The sequence below is a fragment of the Melospiza melodia genome, chromosome 9, assembly GCF_035770615.1.
Source record: "Melospiza melodia melodia isolate bMelMel2 chromosome 9, bMelMel2.pri, whole genome shotgun sequence".
Lineage (NCBI taxonomy): Eukaryota > Metazoa > Chordata > Aves > Passeriformes > Passerellidae > Melospiza > Melospiza melodia.
The window spans coordinates 14004110-14028150 of record NC_086202.1 but is presented as its reverse complement, the minus strand read 5'-3'; the positions used below and the strand labels follow the sequence as shown (position 1 = coordinate 14028150).

The 24041-nt window shown below is 59.4% G+C and overlaps 4 protein-coding genes across 8 annotated transcripts; 2 read left to right on the top strand and 2 right to left on the bottom strand.

Moving 5' to 3' along the window:
• Nucleotides 1-39: 39 nt before the first annotated feature.
• Nucleotides 40-5990, bottom strand: ZDHHC16 (zinc finger DHHC-type palmitoyltransferase 16). 5 transcript variants are annotated; one of them, XM_063163377.1, is made up of 10 exons: nucleotides 5926-5990; nucleotides 3574-4068; nucleotides 3180-3374; nucleotides 2904-2992; nucleotides 2666-2694; nucleotides 2328-2461; nucleotides 2060-2107; nucleotides 1409-1494; nucleotides 871-1137; nucleotides 40-532 (listed from the first exon to the last, which is right to left on the bottom strand). In XM_063163377.1, exons 2-10 carry the CDS (start codon nucleotides 3808-3810, stop codon nucleotides 418-420), a joined length of 1200 nt encoding a protein of 399 aa, XP_063019447.1. In that variant the 5' UTR covers nucleotides 3811-4068; nucleotides 5926-5990; the 3' UTR covers nucleotides 40-417. The 5 variants fall into 5 exon arrangements, with proteins under 5 accessions (XP_063019447.1, XP_063019445.1, XP_063019448.1 ...); XM_063163375.1 differs by lacking the exon at nucleotides 5926-5990 and adding an exon at nucleotides 5117-5631; XM_063163378.1 differs by lacking the exon at nucleotides 5926-5990 and having other exon boundaries at nucleotides 871-941; nucleotides 1014-1137; nucleotides 3574-5624.
• A 131-nt stretch (nucleotides 5991-6121) lies between these two features.
• On the top strand, nucleotides 6122-8347 carry EXOSC1 (exosome component 1). The gene is made up of 8 exons (XM_063163380.1): nucleotides 6122-6179; nucleotides 6393-6508; nucleotides 6660-6734; nucleotides 7304-7392; nucleotides 7605-7638; nucleotides 7755-7805; nucleotides 7884-7968; nucleotides 8106-8347. The coding sequence occupies exons 1-8, from the start codon at nucleotides 6149-6151 to the stop codon at nucleotides 8210-8212; spliced, it is 588 nt and encodes a 195-aa protein (XP_063019450.1). The 5' UTR covers nucleotides 6122-6148; the 3' UTR covers nucleotides 8213-8347.
• Nucleotides 8348-8888: 541 nt separating this feature from the next.
• Nucleotides 8889-11567, bottom strand: PGAM1 (phosphoglycerate mutase 1). The gene is made up of 4 exons (XM_063163373.1): nucleotides 11273-11567; nucleotides 10635-10909; nucleotides 9958-10138; nucleotides 8889-9864 (listed from the first exon to the last, which is right to left on the bottom strand). The coding sequence occupies exons 1-4, from the start codon at nucleotides 11565-11567 to the stop codon at nucleotides 9695-9697; spliced, it is 921 nt and encodes a 306-aa protein (XP_063019443.1). The 3' UTR covers nucleotides 8889-9694.
• A 324-nt stretch (nucleotides 11568-11891) lies between these two features.
• On the top strand, nucleotides 11892-23987 carry RRP12 (ribosomal RNA processing 12 homolog). The gene is made up of 34 exons (XM_063163372.1): nucleotides 11892-12049; nucleotides 12866-13098; nucleotides 13190-13273; nucleotides 13502-13578; nucleotides 13764-13869; nucleotides 14031-14147; nucleotides 14261-14399; nucleotides 14698-14825; nucleotides 15111-15209; nucleotides 15291-15382; nucleotides 15460-15571; nucleotides 15736-15833; nucleotides 15967-16081; nucleotides 16352-16494; nucleotides 16684-16805; nucleotides 16933-16997; nucleotides 17106-17268; nucleotides 17357-17511; nucleotides 17889-17956; nucleotides 18143-18236; nucleotides 18440-18598; nucleotides 18725-18805; nucleotides 18885-18990; nucleotides 19134-19241; nucleotides 19337-19494; nucleotides 19841-19932; nucleotides 20025-20183; nucleotides 20361-20533; nucleotides 20670-20786; nucleotides 21093-21142; nucleotides 21420-21498; nucleotides 22119-22186; nucleotides 22584-22666; nucleotides 22859-23987. Exons 1-34 carry the CDS (start codon nucleotides 11911-11913, stop codon nucleotides 22959-22961), a joined length of 3885 nt encoding a protein of 1294 aa, XP_063019442.1. The 5' UTR covers nucleotides 11892-11910; the 3' UTR covers nucleotides 22962-23987.
• Nucleotides 23988-24041: the final 54 nt, after the last annotated feature.

The following is a 24041-nucleotide window of genomic DNA, read 5'->3' as shown; positions in this document are numbered from 1 at the left end:
AAGTCCATGTCCCCCACAAGATAACAAAAACAGACTCCCTTAAAAAAAAACAGTATTTAGTAGATGGTCCTAAAAAGACTCCCCGGGGAGCACTTGGGCGTGCCATCCTCTGTGCCCAGCCCTTCAGAGAGCTGAGCTGGGCCAATGCCTGGCCCGTACCTGTGCTGATGAGGGCCAGCACCATCCAGCTGGAGCAGGAAACAGCAGCTCTGCCACCTCGCCCCTGGGCTGCCTGCAGCCACCAAGAGCCAAGAGGGCAGGTGTCCAGGCACCAACGCTGTCCATAAGAGTTCCCCATAGCCCTGGCTCCAGTCAGTGATATGTGCCAGCCTTCTGCCAGGCACTTTGGCCAAAGGAAGCTGCAGTGGTGGAGTGGGTTCCCCTGCCTGCAGGAAGGGATTTCCAGAGCAGAGGGCCTCAGATTGCCAGGAGTGGCGCACGTTGGTCCGTCACGCACGGAGGCAGGTCCCAGCTCAGGCCTGTCCCGTGGGGCAGGTGAGGAGAGGGCAGCAGGACACGGGTGAGCCAGTGCCTGTGGGGAAAGTGAGGCCACAGCCAAAAGGTGAAGTCTTGGTGCTTCTCAGCTCTGAGGAGCCATATCCTGACCTGCCACAATTGCTGAGCTCCTCAGCTCAGATTCTCTTGGCAAAGGTGTGCTGGGCAGGCCACCTTGTCACCAGACAGGGCTCCTGAGGCACAAGGCCAATGACGTCCACGTCTTCCACACCTTACAAAGCCCAGTGCAGTGTGGGATCAATGTTCACTGTTGTCCTCTCCCCCAGCAGCCCGAGGAGAGCCCCTGTTGTCCCCTACACCCCAAGGGCTGCTGAGCCACCACCTTCTCAGGCAGGGGCTTCCCCAGGATTTTACCTTGGCACATCCACACCGAGGAACACCTTCCAGTTATCCCAGCTGCCGTAACTGTAGGGGTTCCTGAAGACCTGCAGGACAGGGAGAGGCACATCACGTCTGGCTCTGCCCCAGCCAGCCCCCGTGCCGTGGGCTCTGCTCACCTTGCCTTTCTTCTGCAGTCTCTGCCTCTCCTTTCTGTTGATGTGCCGCTCGATGCTCGTTTCCCCGCGAGTAATGAGGGCAGCGTGCCACAGCGTCAGGGCACCCAGGGCCAGTGCCACCGAGCTAGGTATGACAAGGGACAGCAGGTGGAACACAGGCCTTCCTTCCCTGGCACTGCAGCTGGGGGTGGCTGAGGCTGCCTGCCCACAGCTGCACAAGTGGGTCAGCTTGTCTAATCTCCTGCGACCGAGACAAAACTCTCCTTCTCTGTGGCCCAAAGGGTGGCAGGGCAGCAAACTCTGTGCTAGAGTGAGCAAGCCCAGCTACAGGCAGGCAGATGGCAAGCAGTGTCACAGGCTTCATTCTGTTTTCCCCAGCCCCTGGGCCCCCTCACCTGCACAGGACCCAGAGGTAGACCACGCTCTTGTGGAAAGCTCTCTGGCGGAAGGTGAAGGTGGGTGGTGGGGTCTGGTAGTATGTCTGAAAAAGGACCAGATGGGGAGGATTACCCAAACTGCTTTAGAGCTTGAAGCCAGACAGGGATCTCTGCACCCTTCCCCTTCTTGGACAGCAAGAAAGGACTGCAGCTGGAACTAATGCAACAGCCAAGGTGAGGGGGAGGCAGCTGGGATAGCCACGAGACAGACAGACACCCAGAGCTGGCACAGGTGTGAGGAACAGTGGGCTGGAGGTAAGGGGGCAGGGAGCAGCCAAGGGCCTGGTCAGGACACTGCAGCTGGTGGTCATGGACAGATGTGTATGTAGTGCTGCAGCTTCACCAGGAGACCATGGCCTGAGCATGCCAAGAAGCTGTCACCAACCCAAGCTCCTGGAAGCTGGGTGCAGAGGCAGACCCCAAGCTGCTGGAGGCATTGTCCACAGCAGAGCTGCCTGACCAGCCCCAGCTCTCTGACATGTGAGATGAACATGGGGGCTGGTTCTGATGTGGGGTGCTCCTTGAGAACGGAGTCCCAAGCAGGACCCAGCCTGCACAGCAGCTCTGCTCCACACTGCCTGGAGCAGCTGGGGGGCAGGGATGTCCCACCTGGTTGGCAGCCACCTGCAGTCTCTCCTTCTCAAGCAGTTTCATTCTCTAGGGGGATGGAAAACAGGGCACCAGTTATGTGTCTCAGAGGAGCGGGACAGGGACCCTTCCCCTCACACCCCACAGGACCAGAGCAGCTGGGGGCCTTGCAGGAGGAGGAAGAGGGGAAGCACAGTCACTATATGGCTGGGGCTGGCCCAGCCTTGCTCTGCAGGCTCAGCCTGGGGCAGCCAGGCAGTCTTGGTGCGTGGCAGGAGAAGCTGCTCACCTCAATGGCTGCGTAGGCATCCCGGAACATGTCCCAGCCGCTGACACTGCAGTAAATGCAGCCCATGGTCATGAACAGGCAGAAAGAGAAGAAGTAGCGGTGGTTGTAGTGGCCCACACAGTTGTTTAGCCAGGCTGCCTCTGGGGTTAAGGGTACATAACTGTGACAGACCATGGGTCCAAACCCAGCCCATGGACCAGGGCAGTTCTTCTGGGCCCTGCTCCCATCACCCATTCCTATGCTGGCTGTCTCCTCGAGAGAAGGGACTGGGAGAGAAGGGGGAAGCAGTGCTGGTTCCCCCCAGAAGTGTGCCACTGGTTAGTACTGCAGAAGGATACGGCAGTGGTGGTCCATCTTCAGCACACACCTGGGAGAGAGGAGACAAGTGCCAGTGTCAGAGCCAGCGCAAGGGGTGTGCTTGGGAGGGGACAGGCACCCCCCAGCCCTGCAGGCTACAAGCGACAGGACAAGGAGGGGGCAGAGCAGAGGAGAAGGGCCCCTGTCTCATACTGGGGCAGGCAGGGGGTGAGGAATGGGGTTCCAAAGGCTGCCCCAGGCAGAGGGAGGGTGTCCTACCTGTTGCAGATGCTGCAGTGATGGGTGCGAGCTGGCTTAGGGGCAATGCATTTCCTGCAGATGGACACACCAGTGAGGTCGTTCTTGGCCTGTGCACAGGTCAGAAGAGATTTGTGCATCTTAAATCCTGCATCTCACACTCCTGCTCTCCTCTGTGCTGCCCCACTGCCTCCCCACTCTGCACTGCCCAGGCCAGCTTCCCCAGTTTAAAGGCATCCTGCAACACCGTCACCAGGCTGTTCCCAGTGACCATCTGCAGCTCCCTTGGTGCCCCACCTGTGGTGGGTGCCCAGGTGAAGTGGTGATAGCCATGTAGTAGTGGAAGACAATCATGATGAGGTTCCAGTGTCCATAGGCGAGGTGCCAGCATATCCAGGCAGGTGTGTAGGTCTGCAGGATGAGGGGCAGCAGGCAGATGTACACGATGGCCACAATAGAGCTCGTCAGCCCAATCACCAGTGCCACAAACACCTACAGGAAAGGGACCTGGTCACTGGAATGGGCAGCACCTGTCCCTCGCTGCCTGGGAAGAGGCACGGCCAGGACAGAGCCAGAGGAAACCAATCTGAACCACACAGTGAGGTCCCAGCTCACTTCCTGCCTGAAGCACAGGCAGCCCTGAGCCCATTGCCCCAGCACCATGTGCACCCTGCCCCAGAGGGGGACTCACCACACCAAACCATCGGGTGACATGGTCCACCAGCCAGTAGACCGGCTCGAAGAGAGAGTCGAGCACCACATCGCCGTTGGTGAAGGAGTTGTAGAGCAGGGAGCGGAGGCAGAGGTGCCCGTAGTGCCACAGCTGCTCCAGCTGCCGCAGCAGCCTGAAGCGCCGCCGCCGCCCCAGCCGCAGGCACTTGAGCAGCAGGCGCATCACGGCGGCAAACATCCGCTGCCGGCTCCTCATCCCTGCCACACCACGCCTGGGGGGACAGGAGCTGGGCGTGGGCAGGCCACCCTGCTGCCTGGCCGTCCCTGACGCGCTGGTGCGGGCAGTGCCGAGCTGGAGAAGCTGAGCTCCCGCAGGCTGCGGGGCCGCTGTCGCCGGGATGTCTCTCTGCACGGAGCAGGGGGCACAGGCCCCTCAGCATCTGGGCTCAGGTGCTCTCTGGTCCCATCTCGTCTTTCCCAGCGGGGAGGGGGCCGGGGGAGTGACACGGAGAGTCTGACTCAAAGGAAACCAGAGAAGGCATGAACACCAAGGATGCTGGGCCATTTCCAGGGATGATTTCAGCCCTTCCCAATATGTTCATGAACAGGGGAATTCGCACAAGGAAAATGTGGAGGAGCCAGTAAAGGATTACCCCTCCTCCCCTAGTCCCTCCCTAAAGTGAAGGATGCTACTTCCCTTCATCTCAACTTCTGGACCAAGTTGCAGAGGCTGCTCCCCCAACCTCACTCCAGGAGTCCCAACACTTCCTCTTTCTCCTCGCCTGCATCCTCGAACAGTGCCACGCACCAGCAAATGAGAGGCCCAGGAACAGCCCATGGCCAGTGGTCCCCTGCCTGCTGAGCCCCTTGTCCTGCCTGAGAGCTTTGCTGGGAGTGACGAGGAACCCGATCTGGCCCAGCACATGGGAAAACGATCTGCAGGGCTGGGGCCCCCAGGCACCCGTGCAGGCAATACCCATCAATATTAAGCAGCAAGGCTGCCCCAGGGTCCTGCCAAGGCACGTTTTGAGCCTGGGCCAAGCACTCGCCCTGGCCTGGTGCCAGGCTCTGGTGCCAGAGCTCAGAGTCCCTCCAGCAGGATCGTCTCTCTGCACTGCTCTGCCCACCAACACAGCCCCTGGGGAGCAGCAGGGAGGGTGAGGGCAGAAGCTGCAGCATCCAGAGCCTAAAGGAGACAGGGCTCTCCCCCACCCTGCCTGAGGAGTGACCCCAAGGTTGGGATGTGCTGGATATGAGGACCCCAGACCCAGCAGCCCATTCCAGGTCACAGGCATGGCTCCTGCCCTGGTATGGGACAGGTGGGATATGCAAACGCCTGCATCACCCTTTTCTCCACATTTCCCCTTTGGTTTGCCAAGAGCTTTTCTTTGACACTCAGCAGGTGCAAAGTGGAGCAACAGCTTCCTGACATGCAGGTTTTTGGTGCACATCCCTGTGCTGTCAGTGTGGTAAAAGACAAAATACTGCCAGAAGCGGGTGTTGAGGTCAGCCCTTTCCTCCAAAGACACAGCACCTTCCTGCCCCCCGAGAAGCTTCCTCACCTACAACAGCGGCAGCTGCTGGGCAGGGAACCCACAGGGGAGGCAGCCAGCCTGCTCCAGAGCAAGATCCACTGTCCCCAGCCAGCTGCCTGAAGACAGCAGCACAACCACAGAGATGAGGCTCCAGTAGAGTCACGAAACTTTTCCCTGCCCAGCCGGGCACTGGGATCCAGCCCTCGCCCTGTCCATGGCCATCCCCACATCCCCGAGGGGCACCGAGCCCAGGGGAATGGGACAGCAGCCCCCAGCACAGACAAGAGCACTGCCAAGCTCACAGCCGAGGGGTGGGGATCCTTGCATTTGGCCCCACCCCAGGCAAAGAGGAGGTCTTCCCCTGCCAGGCCCCGGCACCCAGGCGCAGCCCTGTGGCACCCTCCGGTGGCTCCACAGCGCCCGGCTCCCCGGCTCAGCAGCACCCAGCCCCACAGCGCCAGGACACTCTCCGCCATTCAGCCCCATGCTCAGAGGCTGCCCACGCCTGCAGCCCCACCGCGTCCAGCCCCGAAACCTCGGCTCTCCCTGCCCCGCAGCATCCCGGCCCCTCCAGACCAGCAGCATTCCCCGCTGCCTCCCATCCCAAGCGCACCCCATGACCACAGACCCCACAGACCCCACGGCCTCCCAGCTCCGCACAGGCCCCTCCTGCCCCACAGCACACAGAGCATCCCCCATCGCCTCCCAGCCCCCGCGCTCCCCGCCCCAGGCGCCTCTGTATCGCCGCCCAGCGCGCCCAGCCCCACGGCAGCCACAGCCCCCACAAGCCCAGAGCCTCTGGCAAGGCCCTGACACCCCCACCCGGCGCCGCCGACCTGGGCCCGCCGCCCGCCGCCTCCATGCCCGGGCCCCGCCGGCCCACGGGCAGCGCCCGCGCGCGGCATGCCGGGAGCACCGGCTGCCGTCACCGGACTACAGATCCCAGCATGCCTCACGTCGGGTAGGCGAGAACCAATAGCCGAGACGCTTACAGGGCAGCATTGAAGTCTGGAACCAATAGGGTGAGGGCTTTCTGGTGATGCCCTGGCGGCAGCGGGCATGGCGCCTCCCGCACGCTACTGCGTCCCTGGTGAGTGCGGCCCGGGGCGGTGCGAGGCTCCTGGGGCTGGGGCTGCTACTGCCCGGGAAGGGGACGCGGTGGCCTAGGAGAGGGAGCAGGGGACGAGGCAGTGCGGGGGAGTTTGTCCCGGGGATGCCCCGCACTAGGCCGGCTGGGAGCGAGCGCTGTGCCCGGGGCGGTCGGGCCCGGGTCCCCGGCAGCCCCTGAGCCCCTGTGTCGTAGGTGAGCGGCTGTGCAGCACGGAGGAGGCCACGGCTGGCAGCGGCACCTACACTCGTCATGGCTTCATCTTCTCCTCGCTGGCGGGCTGTCTGGAGAGAAAGAATGAGGACAACGAGGTGAGCGCGGCCGCGGCACGGCTGCTCCTCCCCAGGGCTGAGTGCTGTGTGCCCAGGCTGCACAGCTTCCCTGGTGGGCTGCGATGGAATATCGGACTCTGATGGGGTTCGGCTGGTGATCCTGTGCTGACCCTCGTGTCTTGCCCTGCAGCTGCCCGTGGTGTCGGTGGTGAGAGACAGCGAGTCCCAGCTCCTGCCCAACGTGGGGGCTGTGGTGACATGCAAGGTGGGGCACTGGAGCGCTGCATTGACAAACTGCATGGGCCTCGGCTCTGTCTCCTACTGAGCTTCGTTCCTGCACACGGATAGGGTGGGGTGAGGAGTCCCTGAGCTTCTTAGTCCCCTCTGTACAACTCCCACCAGGGCAGGGGCAGCCCAGGGGCTCACTTGAGTCCCTCACTCACAAAGTGAGCATTGGCATGAGGGACGCCTCCCCTGAGACTGAGGTGGGCTTGAGGGGAGGCTTTGCTCTCCTTCCATAACTCTTTCTGGGGCAGGGAGCATGCAGATCAGTGCCTCAAGCAGCTTGTAGAAAGGATGACACAGACCAGGGATTAGTTTTCTTATGTTCCTGGTGGCAGGAGAGGGACTGGGATCACTGCAGGTCTCAGCCTTATTCTGGTGCCTCGAATTGCACAAGTATAATCTTCCTCACCTGGCTTGCTGCCAGGTGTCCCACCATTGCTTGGTCACAGGGTGGAGGAGGCCAAGTGAGACCTGAGCTCCCCGTGCAGCCCTGCCTGCTCCTTGCCCTTTCCCTGCCTCGACCACTGAGTCCCCTTTTCCTACATGCAGGTCTGCAGTATTAACTCTCGCTTTGCCAAGGTCCACATCCTGTATGTTGGCTCCACGCCGCTGAAATCCACCTTCCGAGGCACCATACGGTAGGGAAAAGGTTAGATCCCCTCCCTTCAGGGGGAGGAAGGCCGTGGTGGGCAGTGCAGCTGGCTGCCCTGAGCTGGAGCTCTGCCCTGAGCACTGGGCTGGTGTCCAGCAGGTCCTGCTGAGTGCCCAGGGAGGCTGGGACAGCTTCTGCCACAGGCTGTTGAGTCGTCTGTGCTCATTGGCACTCAGATCCCTCCATCTCCTTTTTCAGGAAAGAAGATATCCGAGCCACAGAGAAGGATAAGGTCAGTGAGGCACTGCCAGGAACTGTTCCATACCCGTTGCCCCCAGGTTCTGCCTGTGGGGCCCCCACTGACAGCAGCCTGGCGCTGTGTGGCATTGCCTGCTCTCTCCTGTGCAGGTAGAAGTGTACAAGAGCTTCCGCCCCAGTGACATCGTCCTGGCCAAAGTTGTATCCTTCCCCCTCAGGGACAGTGGGTTGGCTCAAGCTCCCCTGTGGAAGTCTTTCCCTTAACCCCTGTCCAACCAGATCTCCCTGGGGGATGCACAGTCCAACTACCTGCTGAGCACAGCAGAGAACGAGCTGGGCGTGGTGGTGGCACGCAGTGAGGCAGGTAGGGACAGAGGCAGGGTTTGGGATGAAACAGTGCTGCCTCATCCCTGCCTTAGGGCAGCTGATGCAGCTGCCTCCCTCTCCACATGGAGGAGTGCAAGTTTGGGAAGGAGCAGCCCTGACATGTTGTGTCCCCAGGGGTGCAGATGGTGCCCATCAGCTGGTGCGAGATGCAGTGCCCACGGACACACACCAAGGAGTTCCGGAAGGTGGCCCGGGTGCAGCCCCAGTTCCTGCAGACATAACACCCCAGGGGGCTGCAGCACTGGGGCCTGTGGAGCCAGAGCAGCCCCTGGGCTCCCACCCTCTTCACGGCTTCAGCCAGGCCTCCACTGGCAAGGACAGGTTTGCTACTTGTGGATAATAAATTTTTTTTGAGAGCTTCCTGCTTTGTTCTTTATAGTCAGTGTGGGAGCCAGGGCTATCTACAGCACTCCGGTCTGGCTCCTGCAGCACAGCAGCTGAGGGAACAGCTTCCACAGCACCAGGGGCAGAAGGAAGCACATCAGTGCTGGTGAAGGGGAGTGATAGTGTGACATGAACAGCACAGAGCACTGGGTCGGCTGTGCTGGGCACTCACCTCACCAGTGGTTTCCCCACACTGGAGTCAAGCTTGGAGCAAAGCCTGTCTCAGCAAACCACTAACCAGTGGGCTGTGGCTGAGAACAGCCTGGGGACATTATCTCCTCAGGCTACACGCGCATGTCCTGCCCTTTGGAACGAGGGTGTGGCACACACAGAGCCCAAAAACCAGAGCATGGCAGGGTATCACCCTGTCGGGCAGAGATTGCAGAGCTAAGCTTTGCTCCTTGAGCCTGGCACAGCTTCTGCAGGCTCATGTGCATGCCCAGCAGTGACTGCTGCATGTGCACGTGCTGGCAGCACGGAGCCCGCGTGGCCCAGAGACACGTGGACACTTCCTTATTGCGCATTACTCCTTTATTGAACTGGAACAAGACAGCTGCTATGGTTGGACAGTTACACTGATCCTGTGCAAGCCCAGGCTCACAACACCGGCAGGGGGGAGGCCACAGTGACAGGCCACGTACACACGTGAGGGGTGGGACACAACAGCACCTGCTTCACCAGCAGGATGAGCATGGTGCAGACACAGACCTCCAGGCAACAGGCTCCCTCCCTCACCCTTGTCTGAAGGCAGTATAGTTAAAGCAGGGGCTGGCAGAGCTGGGCCCAGAGTCGTGAGCACCACCCTGGGGTGCTGTACCACATGCACCAAAACACAACAACCTTCCAGTGGCATCCCAGTCACTGTGCCACGCACCCACGAGGGGATGGGGTACCCACCTTGGTCACTGCCAGCACTGCACTCGCCTCACTGCTCCCAGGAGGACTAAAGTGACAAAACTACAGTAAACAGGTGATGAGAGCTGCCAGGGATGCAAAGCAAAGGAGGAGCCTGGCATGGCAAGGGATTGCTTGGCCTCTCCCTCTGCAGACAGGGTCTGAGGGTTGGGATCACAGCATAGACAGGTGTGGGGTCACTGCCAGGCAGAGACAGGACTCCCTTTCACACCAGACCTCCATGTCCAGCCCTCGGCCCGGAGCCCCCAGGCTATCTGCAGAGGAGAGCCTGCTCTGAGGGAATGGGCCTAACCGTGGGGAGCGCCTCCAGCTCCACAGCTCCGAGTTCCTACAACTGTGGGGGTGTGAACAGAGGGGTGGGGGATGGCAGGGGGCTCTACTACGTGGTGCTCTGCTGCCTGCCTTCACTTCTTGGCCTTGCCCTGAGCAGCAACGGCCTCCATGGCCTTGCGCACGGTCTCCTCATCCCCCAGGAACTGCATGGGCTTGACAGGTTTCAGGTTCTTGTCCAGCTCGTAGACAATGGGGATGCCAGTGGGCAGGTTCAGCTCCATGATGGCCTCTTCTGACATGCCTGCAAACACAGCAGTGCCGTCACTCTCGCACCTTCCCACAGTGGCAGCTGGGGAAGGAGAGGTCCCTGGGATGCCCCTCAGGGGTGACCTACCTTCCAGGTGCTTGACAATCCCACGCAAGCTATTGCCATGAGCAGCAATGAGGACTCGTTTGCCCTCTTTGATCTGTGGGACGATCTCCTCATTCCAGAAAGGCAGAGCCCGGGCAATGGTGTCCTTCAAGCTCTCACACGTGGGCAGCTGGTCCTCTGTCAGGTCGGCATAGCGGCGATCCTGGGAGAACAGCCACGCTCACACAGCAGCCCAGTGCCCCCCCGCCAGTGTGGGAAGAAGGTGGCAAGATTGTCTCCCCCCCAGATTCTCTACCTGAGGACTCACTACGTGTAAGCAAAGCCAGGCATGGAAGCAAGAAAGTGCCGTTGAGGTTTGGGGCTACAACAAGCCACAGGGCCATGAGCCCTCCTGGGAAAAGTCATACATTGCCTATCTGGGCAAAGAAATCAGATCAAACATTCATGAATGGGTCATGGCACTAATGATTAACAGAGATATTGTGCCCTCTTCTTTGGATCTGTCTGTACAATGCCCAGGGGTTCAACTCCACAGGAAGGAAGCAGGATAAATTCAGCCTGAAGTCTACCATCTCCATGCAAAACAGCCCCAGATAACACAACAGAGATACAGGAGACCTTATACAGAAAGCTAGGCCATGCTGTAGGTAACTTTCAAGAGACTCTCAGCAAGGCAGTAAAAGAGCAATAGATCTTACCTTTGCAATAGTGCTGTAGAAGGGGTGGTCAGACTGCATGGGAGGTGGAGGGATATCATAGGAGCGCCTCCAGATCTTGACCTGAGCCTCACCGTGCTTCGCTGCTGTCTCAGCCTTGTTCAAACCCGTGAGAGCCCCATAGTGCCTCTCATTTAGGCGCCAGGTCCGGATAACGGGCAACCACATCTGATCAATGGCATCCAGTACGGTCCAGAGAGTACGGATCGCTCGTTTTTGTACCGACGTGAAGCAGATGTCGAACTCATAGCCGGCATCTAGAAAATACGGGGAAAGGGGGAGGCGGGGGAAGACCAGGAAGGTGAGTGGCCGGCCTTATGCAATCGGTGAAAAGGGCAAGGGCGGCGGCCTCACCGCACCGGTACCGATCGCGTCCTCGTCTTTACAGAAAGCGGCGGCGGCCAGGACGCGACCGGTACCGGAGAACCAACACACTGCGGTACCTACGACTCTCCCAGCAGCACCGAACCCCCGACCCGACACTGGAGGCCCTCGCCCAGCATCGGAGAGCCCCAAACCAGCACCGTCAGGCTCAATGTTGCCGCATTAGGCCGCATCCCGTTCCCCCGTTCCCCGCGACCCCCCTCTTGGCCGGCACCCCCTCCTTGGTCCACCGGTACCTCGGAGGGCCTCGCCACCGCGCCGCGCCTCCTGCTGCCCGGCGGGGCTGAGGTCGGCGTCGTACCACCCGCTGAAGCGGTTCTCAAGGTTCCAGGCACTCTCGCCGTGGCGGACGAGGACGAGCCGGTATGCGGCAGCCATGGCGGGCGGAGGGACCGGGGCGCGCTGCTCCTCACGCCGCTGCCGCGCGCGATTAACGCCCCCGCTCGGCCCCGCCCCGCCCCGCGCGCCGCCCGTGGGAAGGGGGAGGCGCATGCGCTGACCGCGCGCCAGGCGGAGGCGCACGTACCACATGGCGCGGCCGCGAAGGGCGGTGCGACCTTCAGGGCGTGGCGTCACCGTGACGTCACGATACTCAGTAATGCGTAACACGTGACTTCTCGGCCGGGGCTACGGGCTGGGTCTGAGCGGTTTCACAGGGCCCCGACTCGGGCACGGGGATGTCTGGTGGGCTCTTGCCGGTGGCGGCTTGTGGGGTCTCCAACTCAGCCCCGACTGAGCACTCCCCCGACACCGCTTGTCGCCCACAGGGCCGGCACGCGGCCTTCCCTGACGGCTGCCCTCACTCAAGATGGCGGCTGGCGCCGGAAGCGGAAACGGGGCTGTGGGCGCGGCCGCACGTGGCGCCGGTTCCAGCATGGCGCGGAGCGGGAGGCTCCGCTCGGGAGCCGCGGCCAAGCTGAAGCGCTGGCGGAAGGGCCACAGCAGCGATTCCAACCCCGAGACCCGCCAGCATCGTCTGGCTGCCCGCAGCCGCTTCTGCAGCCGGCCGGCGGGTAAGGGCAGGGGCAGGCGGCTCCTGACGTGTGCCCGGCTCTTCCCGGAGGGGTGCAGGGGCGCGGAGGGGCTGCGGGGCCAACCTTGGGGTCCTCCGAGAGCTGGGGCTGGGGCAGGAGTGAGAGCGGAGCCGCTGACAGTTCCAGGGTAGGCGAAGACAGCATACCGGGGAGGACAACCGAGGCGTAAGGAGTTTACCTCGTAGTGACACCGGGCCTCGGAAACTGAATGGGGCACCGCATGCTGCAGTGCCTCTCGTCCTGCGAGGCTCCCCAAAGCCATGGCCATATCTTTAAGTGTTGCTGTGGTGTCTGGTATGATGATGAACGTGACAAACTAACATTCAGCCGGTCACGTGATGGGGAAGGTAAACCCAAGTGTGAGAGCACTGGCTGCTCCTGGCCAAGGAAATCTTTCTTCTGTAGATGCTGGCTGCAGGCTGATGGCTGGGACTCACAGGGACATACAGCATCTGTCCTGGCTGTCTGGTTGCTAGGGCTTCAGGTTAAGAGGATAAATAAGGCAGAGTACAAGAAGCACCTTGATGTTAAAGTCTTGGCATGCCTGGACATGATGCTCTCTTCCATCAGAGATGACTGGACTGTGCTCTGGTTTCTTTGCACAGGAACGAGGAGCTTTTTACAGTTATTCATGTGCTTTTGCCCACTGGGGCAAAGCAGCACCTGTAGTCCCCATGCTGGATATGAGCTCCAGCCAAGCCAGTCTGGCTGGGAGGGGAGAGGAGCGTGGGGGATTTCAGGGTGAATGGTGGAGCACTGTGACTCCTCAGTTCTGACATATCTCTCACCCTGCAGAGAAAAGTAACCTGACGGTGGATGCAGTGAAGCTGCACAATGAGCTGCAGTCGGGGTCCCTGCGTCTGCAGCGTGCGGGTGACAGCGCCCAGCGGATGGAGGAGGGCAGTGCTGAGGAGGCGGCCACAGAGAGATCCTCCGGCACCTTCCTGAGCGGCCTGAGCGACTGCAGCAACGTCACCTTCAGCAAGGTGCAGCGCTTCTGGGAATCCAACTCTGCTGCTCACAAAGAGGTACGGGCAGAGCAGGGCTGGGGAAGGGGGGTGTCTGGGCCCCTGGCTGTGAGGCTGAGAGGTGCTGACCTGCTGTGCTGGCTGCTCACAGATCTGTGCCGTGCTGGCGGCTGTGACAGAGGTGATCCGCTCCCGGGGCGGCAAGGAGAGCGAGACAGAATACTTTGCTGCACTGGTGAGTGCTGGTTGTGTGGTAGGGGCACGAGGGGAGCTGCTGCTGGCAGCATGGGTGGGCTCTGAAGAGGGATAGAGAAAGGTCTGTGCTTCTAGCCTGAGTGTCTTTGTTCAGCAGAGATGCTGTTGGGCTGCTCCTGGTTTGTTTTCCCCCTCCCCGGGGGTTGGGGAAGGGCTGGCCTGGTGTGACCCCTGCACCCCATCCCTCAGCCATCCCTTCTGTTCCCAGATGACCACGCTGGAGGCAGTGGAGTCCCCCGAGTCGCTGTCTGCTGTCGCCTACCTGCTTAACCTTGTCCTAAAGCGGTGAGTGGCTGGCAGAGAAGCAGAGAGAGCTAACAGACTCCATCATGGAAAAGGGATTGGCGCTGTCCTCCCTCCCCAGGCTGGGGAAGGAATCCCCCTGGGATGAGCTGGCGATGCTGTCCCCTTTGTGACTGCTACCAGCTGTCTGCTCCTCACCCTACTGATATGTCCCCTTTTCCTGGCAGGGTTCCGAGCCCTGTTCTCATTAAAAAGTTCTCAGATGCCTCAAAAGCCTTCATGAATATCGTGTCCTCACAGGCCTGCAGCAGCTCCACCTCTGCCCTGCGATGGGTGAGTAGCCAGGAGGCAGCCAGCCATGTCAGCTCTGCTGAGTGCTGGGGTCAAGGCTGCTGCTGTAGGGTGGTGCTGGGTGCTCGGCCTGAGGCCATTGCAGTGAAAGGGGGATGTCTCTGTGGGGTGATGCTAATGCCCCTGCTGCTCCCTTGTCATAGGTGCTCTCTTGCCTGGCCACACTGCTACGGAAGCAAGACTTGGCAGCCTGGAGCTACCCTGTCACCCTGCAGGTCTATCACGGCTTGTTGAGCTTCTGTGTTCATACCAAGCCCAAGGTGAGAGCCCAGTGCTTCTGGCAGGAGATGATGCTGCTCTGGGGGTTTGTTTCTGGGGATGGTTGTACCCCTGAGTCTGTAGTTTCTGCTCACCTGGGCTCTTCTTCCTGCAGGTGCGGAAAGCAGCACAGCACGGCGTGTGCTCTGTCCTGAGGGGCAGCGAGTTCATGTTTGGCGATGCAGCCCCTGAGCATCACCCTGCAGCACCTTCCACTGCCAAGTTCTGTGTGCAGGAGATTGAAAAAGCTGGAGGTGTGGGGCACTGGAGCATGGGGTCTGTAGCTGCATGTGGGGGACTCTGCCACTGTGGGATTAGGAGGGAAGAGGGGAGATTGCAGCATGCTAGTTTGCTGAGGAGGGTATGAGATATCTTTGGGGTACCTATGGTGTTTTGAAGCCTCCTCAGCCATTCTTGTGGTTTCCTGCTCCCATGAGTTAGGGGAGTGTTCACCCTGGTTCTGTGGGTCAGCCCCACTGCTGCCATGGGGCTTTGCCTTGGGCAGGGCTTTGCTGTGGTGTCCCACAGGCTCAGGTTGCTCTGCTCCTGTAGGTGCCAAGGAGGCCACCACCACCCTGCATGTCCTTGCCCTGCTGCGAGACGTGCTGCCCTGCTTCCCTGCAGCTGTGGTGAAGACCTGCTGTGAGACCTTGCTCAGAGTCATGACCCTCAGCCATGTGGTGAGTGTTCCTGCTCCAGGGATGACAAGGGCAGACCCTTTCCCCATGGGCTACACTCTGAAAGGGATCAGATTCTCTCGTCTGCCAACTGGGAGCCTGAAAATGCAGGATGCAAATGGAAAAGGGCCTAGGACAGCTTGCTGTCCTGACTGCTGTGGAAGAGGGAGGCTGTGCAGATGCAGCATAGTTGCAGTAGTGCTGGGTTTTCCAGGGCAGAGCCTGCTTTGGGATAGGGGGACTGGGTTCAAAGCAGAACCCCCTCTCCTGACACCATGTCCTTTGCAGCTGGTGACAGCGTGTGCCATGCAAGCTTTCCACAGCCTCTTCAGCGCCCAGGCCAGTGTGGCCTGCCTGCCAGCTGAGCTCAATGCCCAGATCATCACTGTGAGTGTGGGCTACCAGTGTGGGGAGGGACAGAGCTGGCAGTTGCACAGCACCCACCCACCCAACCTTCTGCTTCTGCAGGCTCTCTACGACTACGTGCCCAGCACGAGTGACCTGCAGCCACTGCTGACCTGGCTGTCCACCATGGAGCGGGCTCACATCAACCTGGGCAGGTGCAGACAGGGGCTGTGGCTGGTTGAGGGGAGAGGTGCCTGCTTGGTCTCTAATCTGGCTTTTCTTTCCTCTCCAGGCTGCAAAAGGATCTGTGTTGGGCTCACCTGCCCCGGCTCTTCTCTGCTGCCATGAACTGCTTCCTCTCCCCACACTCCCAGGTGGTGTCAGCAGCAGCACAGACCCTGGAGGTACCACACTCAGACACCTCTCCTTGCTTGGATACCCTGGGCCTTGTGGGGGGCTCTGCCATGGGGCTTGGGGCTTGCCAGCGAGTGGTGTGCCCCTTTGTGCCTCTGAAGCTGGGAGTTCTGTGGTCCAGCAGCTGTCCCATTTTTCCTATTTGCCCTTGCAGACCATCCTGAGTGAGTGTATTGCTCCCCACATGGAGGATGTGGGCACTGTGTCTGCATCTGCCCCAGCCCCTGCTGCCTACCTGTGCAAGATGTTCAGGTGAGGAGCAGCGATGCGGGAGGGGCTGCCCATGGGTCTGGCTGAGCTCTGGCCAGCCTCTGCTCAGTCTTCAATGGGGTCTAGCAGGCCTGGTGGGCACCCTGAACACTGCCATCTTCCTTCTTCTCCCCAGATCAGTGGAGGAAGGGCTGACATACCGTTTCCATGGAGCGTGGGATGAAGTTCTGCGAGTGTTGGAGGTCTTCTTTGAGACATGTGGGAAGCAGTGCCATCCCATCATGAGGAAGGTGAGCCAGGCTGAAAGGGCACAGATTCATCCATAGAGGCTGGTGGGGTGAGTGCAGCGCTGTCTGGGCTGTGTTGCCCCCTCCAGCTGGAGCAGGGCCATGCTGTTTGCCCTGCTCTGTTGTCTGTGTGTGGCCAGAGCGTGCACAGCTCTGGGACACTCAGCACATGGACGTGCAGGGCAGCTGGCGTCCCTGGGCAGGCAGAGTGATTGATATGTGCCAGCCCTGTGCACGTGGCTCTTCTGTGACTGTCCTGCCCTGTTCCCGCAGTGTCTCCAGTCCCTGTGTGACCTGCGTCTCTCCCCACACTTTCCCTACACTGCTGAAGTGGACCAGGCAGTGGGGGCTGCTGTGAGCACCATGGGTCCTGAGGTGCTCCTGGAGGCTGTGCCCCTGGAGATCAATGGCAAGGAGTGAGTACAGTCATGGGGTAGCAGCTTTGCTGTAGCTGTTATATTCCCGTTCAGTCCCCATGCAGTACTGCAGGTATGGCTGCTAAGCCTACCTGTGCCCAGCTTTGGGGCTGGGTGAAGGTGCCCAGTGCCCAGGGGCTGATGCTGGCAGTGCCCCACACCCTCCTGAGCCATGCCTTTCCTCCCCAGGGAGACGCTGGATTTCCCCCGCAGCTGGCTCCTGCCGGTGCTGCGGGACAATGTGCAAGGTGCACGCCTTGGCTTCTTCACCAGCTACTTCTTGCCTTTGGCAGCTGCCCTGAAAAGCAGAGGTGAGGAGAGCAGCATGTTAGGGGCCTCAGCAGTCCAGGGTATTCTGTGGGACCTCCCTTCTCTGCCCTGAGGTGGAGCAAGGCTTTGCAATGTCTTCTGCTCCACTCATCTCTTTCTCTTCTGCAGCCGTGGAGTTTACCCAGGCTGGGAAGAGTGTGGAGGCCAAGATCTACGACACGCTGCAGTGGCAGGTAACAACCAGCGCCTGGGAGCCCTGCCACAGTGTACCCCTGTACCAGGCTGGGGAGCAGTGACTTGGGCAAAGACTGTGGCCTCCCACCTTTTCCTTTGCCTTCCAGGTCTGGACTCTGCTTCCTGGCTTCTGCACGCATCCCACAGATGTGCTGGGGGCCTTCAAGGGGCTGGCCCGCACCCTGGGCATGGCCATCAGTGAGCGCCCCGATCTCCGCCCCACCGTGTGCCAGGCCTTGCGCACCCTCATCCACAAAGGCTGCGAGACAGGTTGGGGCAAAACAGGTCCTTGTGGGGGGTTCCTGCCGCCTGTGGGAGGGGAAATGCTGATCTGTAGCCCCTGTCATCCTTTCCCTAGATGCAGAGCGGGCAGAAGTGGGTCGCTTTGCCAAAAATTTCCTGCCCATCCTGTTCAACGTTTACAGCCAACCCGAGGAGGATGGGGGCACAAGTGCTCAGCGCCGCTCTGTGCTGGACACTGTCCGTGCTTACCTGACCATCACAGATCCTCAGGTGAGGGGCACTGTGGCACTGAGGCAAGCTGTCCTGGCTTGGGCCAGAATCTCCCAGCCGGACTCAGTCTGATGGGGCTTTGGTGCAGGCCTGACTGATGAGGACAGGAAGAAAGGCTTTGACCAGAGAGCAGCCCTTCCTGCCCTCATGGGCAGGGAGACCTCTCAGCCCACAGTCTGGGATTTCCCAGTCTTGCAATCACATCTCACCCATCATGCACAAGCTCTTTGTGAATTTGTCCAGGTCTTTTTGGACTCACTGGCGCTTCTGGTCTCCACAAAGTCCTTTAGCAAGTTGTTTGCCAGGTGGATTGTGAACTCTTGTAAAAGCACTCGCTTCAATCAGTTCTGATCCTGCTCTCTGTGCCTGCCCTGCAGATGGTGTGTGGATTCCTGGAGAAAGCCAGTGCAAAGCTGACCAGTCCTGAGAGCTCTGAGTTTGCCAGGTAACACCTGGGAGCTGATGTTAATGGGTAAAACTCCTGGCATGCTCCTGGTGAGCAGCACTAGGGCATTGTCCTGTGTGGGCTTTGCCACCATTGTGCACTTGATGTGACTGGCAGCTGGTGTCCCAGCTTGGTCAAGACATGATGCCACAGTTAACAGCTGCAGCTGTGTGTCCTCTGCTGCAGACTCTCCATCCTGGACCTGGTAGTGGCAATGGCACCCTATGCTGATGAGCAGTCCCTGGACTCCTTGTACCGTACCATCCAGCCTTCTCTCCAGGTGAGTTGGTCCTCAGCCCTGACAGATGCTGGGGCTGCAGTGGGGCACCTTCTGCTTGCTGCTAGCTTGGACCCACACTCTAGGGACTGAGCAGCTGCCATAAGGGATAGGTCTCTGCTGGGTGGTGTGGGGTGCTGGTGTCCCTTCAGACACCATGGTGAGGGGCTGCCTTGACAGTGGGAGCATGCTGGCTGTCCCTGCAGAGCAAAGAGCGCAGCATGCAGAAGAAGGCGTACCGTGTGCTGGAGGAGGTGTGTGCTGCTCCCCACGCTCCCTGCCAGGCCTTCGTCCACTCCCACCTCCAGGAGCTGCAGGCAGTGCTGCTGGACTCGCTCAAGAGCGCAGCATCCCCGGCCAAGAGGGTGAGAGCAAGGGCTGTGCTGGTGGTGATCAGCACTGCTGAAGGGAAGGGAAGGGATGGGGTGGGTGGCAGGGTAACCAGGTGTGTGTCCCTGGGTGTACCAGTGCTGGTCTCTTTCTCTCCCCAGCCACGGCTGAAATGCCTCTTCCACATTGTGAAGCAGCTATCTGCAGAGCACGAGCCTTTTGTCACTGCCCTGGTCCCAGAGGTAAGCATGGTCCCTGTGAGGAGCTGGCTGGTCCTGGCTGTGGTGGTGGCAGCAGTGGTGACATGCTGTGTTCCTCCAGGTTATCCTGTGCACCAAGGAGGTGTCCGTGGGGGCCCGCAAGAACGCCTTCATGCTGCTCGTGGAGATGGGCCATGCTTTCATCCGCTTTGGGCCCACCCCTGAAGGTGAGCTTCTGTTCTACTTGCTCAGCCCCACGGCCACTCTGGCCCCAGGAAGGTCAGACTCAGGCCAAGCATTCTGCTGCAATGGGCCAGGGATGCTGCTGGACGCAGAGTGAGTCGGGGCCTGAGTCATCCCCCTCTTGCAGAGGCCATGCAGCGCTTCCTGCTCCTCATCTACGTGGGGCTCACTGGCTCAGTCACCATGATCAGCTGCACCGTGCTGGCGCTGACCCGCCTGTTCTTCGAGTTCAAAGGTGAGCAGGAGGGCTGGGGGGACGAGGCAGAGCCCTTTGGGGAAGGTGGGTGCTGGGAGGAAGCCATCTGTGGCTGAGTCCCACCGTGGTTGCAGATCACCTGGAGTTCAGTGTGGTGGAGCAGCTCCTGCAGAACATCTGCCTGTTGCTGGCCTCCCGCACACGGGATGTGGTCAAGGCAGCCCTGGGATTCCTGAAGGTCACACTGCTGCTGGTGGACACCAAGCTCCTGGCCAAGCATGTCCAGACAATGGTGAGATCACGCACGGGGTGCCTCGAGGAGGGTGGTGGGCAAAGCTGTGTCTGCCTTGGGCAGACAGGAGCATCTCCAGCTGCACTGCCTGGGAGCCAAGGAAACAACCTTGATCTCAGTGGCTGAGATGGCAGCGAGGAGGCTCCTCTCCTGCATCCTGGCACAGATGTGCCAAAAAAGCCTCATGAACTAGCACTGCCAAGCATGGACACCTCCCCATGGGCTTACCTGGGGCAGGCATGGAGAGATGGCACCAGGGTGAACAAGGTGGCCACGCAGATAAAGGTTGGGAGGCTGGGTCCCCAATGCAGGCATGCTTTGGTCTTGAGGGTCTCTGTCCTGACAGCTGGAGGCTGTGGGGAACCTTTCAGATGACATGAGGCGCCACTTCCGTATGAAGCTGCGAAACCTCTTCATCAAGTTCATCCGCAAGTTCGGGTATGCCAGGGTGTCCTGGGGTGGTGAGGGTGCTCTCTGGGGAGCAGTGCAGGAGGAGGGGGGTGCTGACTGCTCTCTGTGTGTTTCCTCAGCTTTGAGCTGGTCAAGGGGCTGCTGCCAGCCGAGTACCATAAGGTGCTGGTGAACATCCGCAAGGCAGAATCCCGGAGCCACAAGCGGCGTGCCCTGAAGAAGGCAGCTGCAGATATGGATGAGGAGGAGGCACCAGCACCACAGCCTAGAGGAGACAGGTGAAGATGGGCTCAGGGTCAAGAAAGAGCAGCCCCCACAGGGGACTTGGTACTCCATCTGCTCAGCTGGTCCTCCTAGAGATGCTGGCGACATCTGCAGGGCTGCTCTTCATTGTGGGGCAGGGTGCACCCCTGGGCTTAATCCATTTTCCATCATCCTTTCCACCTGTTGACCAGTATGGAGGAGATCCTGGCTGACTCAGAGGATGAGGAGGAGGAAGAGGAGGAACGGCATCAGGTCAAGGAGTGGAGGAAGCAAGCACGGCAGAAGGGCCAGGCATGGCTCAAGGAAGGGGAAGATGATGAGCCCCTCAACTTCCTGGACCCTAATGTGTCCCAGCGGGTGCTGGGTAAGGAATGGAGCTTCAGATGGGGCTAGGGAGGGATGGATGGGGCAGGGGCTGCTGCAATGCACAGGGGCCCTGGGGGTTGCTGCCCCCAGAATTGGATCCTTCTGCAGGCCCTGACCCATTTCTCTGTGAGCAGCCACCAAGCCAGGCCCCAAGCGGTCCAGAGGAGTAAGCCATGATTTCCAGATGTCTGAGGATGGACGCCTGATCATCCATGAAGAGGAGGAGGAGCTGGATGATGATGAAGGCAAAGGTACTACCTGGGCTGACAGGGGCCACTCTAGACTTGCTCTGGGTCTCTGAATGGTTTTCATCCTGCCACCTGCATGTGGGATCTTGGGGGGATGTGGGTGGAAGTGGCAGGAGCTGGTATGGCCTTGTGTCACACCGAGTGGCTCTCTTCTGGGCTGGTGCCCAGGGGAAGCAGTCACCCACATCATCAGGAGGATGCTGGTTCAGCAGAGGCACCCTGCTACTGCCACTCCCTCCAGGAGCTAGCACAGTACCAGGGCTCTGCCATGGCCTCATCACACACTGACCTTCTCATCCTGTGCCATAGGAGCAGATGAGGAGATGGCAGATGTGCTGCAAGATGTGGGGCTCCGCAGTGTGAGTATGGGGCTTGTGGTCCTGAGGAGATGCTGGGGGAACTCACCCTTGCTAAGCCACTGCCTGTGCCACGGCAGCTGCAGCTCTGCCCAAGAGGCCAGTGGGGACACCAGGCAATTGCCAGCTGTTTGGAGGGCTGCAGAAAGTTGTCTGGGATGGGGATGGGCTGTCTGGAAAGCCTCTTGGTGCCCATGGGAGGAAGCAGGAGGTTGGGGGTTGATGGGAGGGCAGAACTGTAAGACAAGCCAGCTGCAGGGTTCCTGCTCTTTTTCTGCAGAAGAAAAGTCAGAAGCGTCGGTTCAGAGAGGAGCCAGACGATGAGGAAGCCGAGGGTGGAACCTCTTCTCAGTATAGAGGTAAATCCTCTGCCTGTGCCCAGCCTGGGGCTCCCCAGAGGGCCAGAACCGTGTGTCATCCCAAAGCCCATGGCACATGATTGCATGCAGATGGTTCCTGAATATCTCCATTGTGGGAGACTCCAGAGATGCTCCAGTCCCTTAATCCTTCACTGGACCAGCTCCATGAGCTCAATGTGTCTCTTGTACTGATGAGCCCAGAACTGGACACAACATTCCAGGTGCATCCTCACCAAGGTTGAGTTAGAGGGGCAGGATCCCTTTCCTTGACCTGCTGGCAATGCTCTTCCTATGCACCATTGGCCTTCTTGGCCACCAGGGCACTGCTGGCTCATGAACAACTTGTTTTCTGCCAGGATCCCCAGGTCTGATTTCCAGCAGGTTGACCCCCAGTCTGAACTGGTGCTTGGGGTTATTTCTCCCCAGGTGCATTTGCCTTCATTAATTTCAGACAGTTCTATGCACATTTCTCCTGAGATGTTCTTGGTTAATGGGAAATGGCCACCCCTCTGCTGTCCTGACACCAAGAGCTGGAGGCAAAAACAGGAACAGCTTCCACAGCCTAGAACTGGGCAGGGGGAGGCCCAGGACCCCCTTCCAACACACATTCTCTTTTCCAGCTGGAGGCTCTGGGATCCATCGGCCGCTGAACAAGGTGCCAGCCTTTGGTGCAGAGTATAGATCCAAGGTGAGGGACCCATGGGGTGGCAGGGTTTGTCTGTGGGGATGCTTGGAATTTGCTGGGGCAGGAAGCACCATTTTTGCTGGGAGTCTGGTCCTGTAGCACCAAGGTTGGATGGGATCTCTGCTCCAAGAGGAGTTGCCAAATGCTCAGTATCTCTGAACACTGCCAGCCCATTTCAAACTTCCTGTCCTATCCTTGCCATGGACAGTTCCTGCTCACTGCTCAAAACAGGTGTCTGTAGCATCGTGTTAGTGGGAAATCAGCTCCCAGGGCAGTGTGCTGAGCTGGCACCCCACTGCAACACAGTCTTTGGGATAGCTGGGTGGCAGGGTTGCACTGGAATGGGATGCACGTGTCTTCCCTGATGCTGCATCTTCTCTCATGTCACTGTCTCCCACAGAAAGGTAAAGGTGACGTGAAGAAGAAGGGCCAACTCGACCCCTATGCCTACATCCCCCTGAACAGAGCTAAACTCAACAGAAGGTGAGGCTAACCAGGAAGGGCACAGCGGTGGGAACGGCTTTGATCCCGAATTTCTTAGGGGTTTTTTGGTGGGTTTGGGAGCTCCCTGTCATCTGCTATGCCACTCCTTGTGGAGTCTGGAGCAGCATCCCCATGGGTGAAGTGTGCCCAGTGCCTGCACCAAACCAGCTCCCTGCTCTTTGCTCCCTGCAGGAAGCGGGCGAAAATGCAGGGCCAGTTCAAGGGCCTGATGAAGGGCGCGCAGCGCGGGGCCAAGGCCGGCCGCAGGAACCGTCTGAAGGCCCAGCGCTCCTGAGCACACTCCAGTGCTCCACCTGCCCAAGGACACAGCATCCTGTTAGTGGAACAGCTGAGGGCCTCTTGAAGGTGACCTGCATTTGTCTGAGACTACCTGGGAAGCCACTTGGATGTATTATGGACTAATGGCCCTTCTGTGCCTGGTACAGGCATGGATGTGTGTGTGTGTGTGTGTGAGCAAGTGATGTGTAAAGAATTCTCTATATTGATAAATATCCTCTGTTCTTATCCAGCCCAGATTGCTCCTCTCTCTCCTTCTCTCTAGATCTTGCATAACTGTGCTGTGCCTTCTGTCCATGTGCAGCGGGTCCTTCTGTCACTGCAGGGCTGCATCCCTCAGGGCTCACAGCAGCATCAACCTGGGCCTGGGGCTCTCTCTCCCACACTGGGTTTGCCTGGAGGCTGCCAGGAGCAGCACTGTGGCACAGAGCAGTGGGGCACATGTGCAGTAGGGCTGAGATGTGGAGCTGGCCATAGAACAATGCCAGAGAAGCTGAAGTCCCTACAACCAGCTTTCTTTACCAAATTCCTGGCAGGCTCTTCTGCCCAAAACCATGGCCAGAGGATCTGTGCCATGTGGAAAGTGACTGCCATTTGACCGCTGGACACTTTTACCATATCAGCCACGCTTGATGGCAGGGCAGGAACAGTTTGCTGCAAATTTCTTCAAACTTGCTGGAAAACTGCTACGGCAAAGCTCTGTGCCTTGCCATTTCTCTTACCTTTTAGAGCTGGGAGAAGCCCTTTGCTCTGGCCACTTCCTGCCAGACCTGAGCAACATGAGTAATCCTGAAGCTTTTTAGTTGCTCAACCCTGTCACATTGGCCTGAGCATCAGGTTTTGCCCAGCTACTTCTATGCTGAGTGCAAAAGAAGGTGTTTGGCCCAAGTGCGCTGCAGAGAGCTGCACTGAGGGTAGTGGGTACAGGTCCCATTGCTCACACTGCTAAGAACATGTGTTGGTGAATGTAGCTGGCTTTCCCTTCCTCTTTCATATTAAAAAGCCTTCAGCCCTTTGTAATTTCCTTTTGTGGCAGCTTACATGTTGGAATTGCAACGCTTCTCAGTTCTGTAATAAG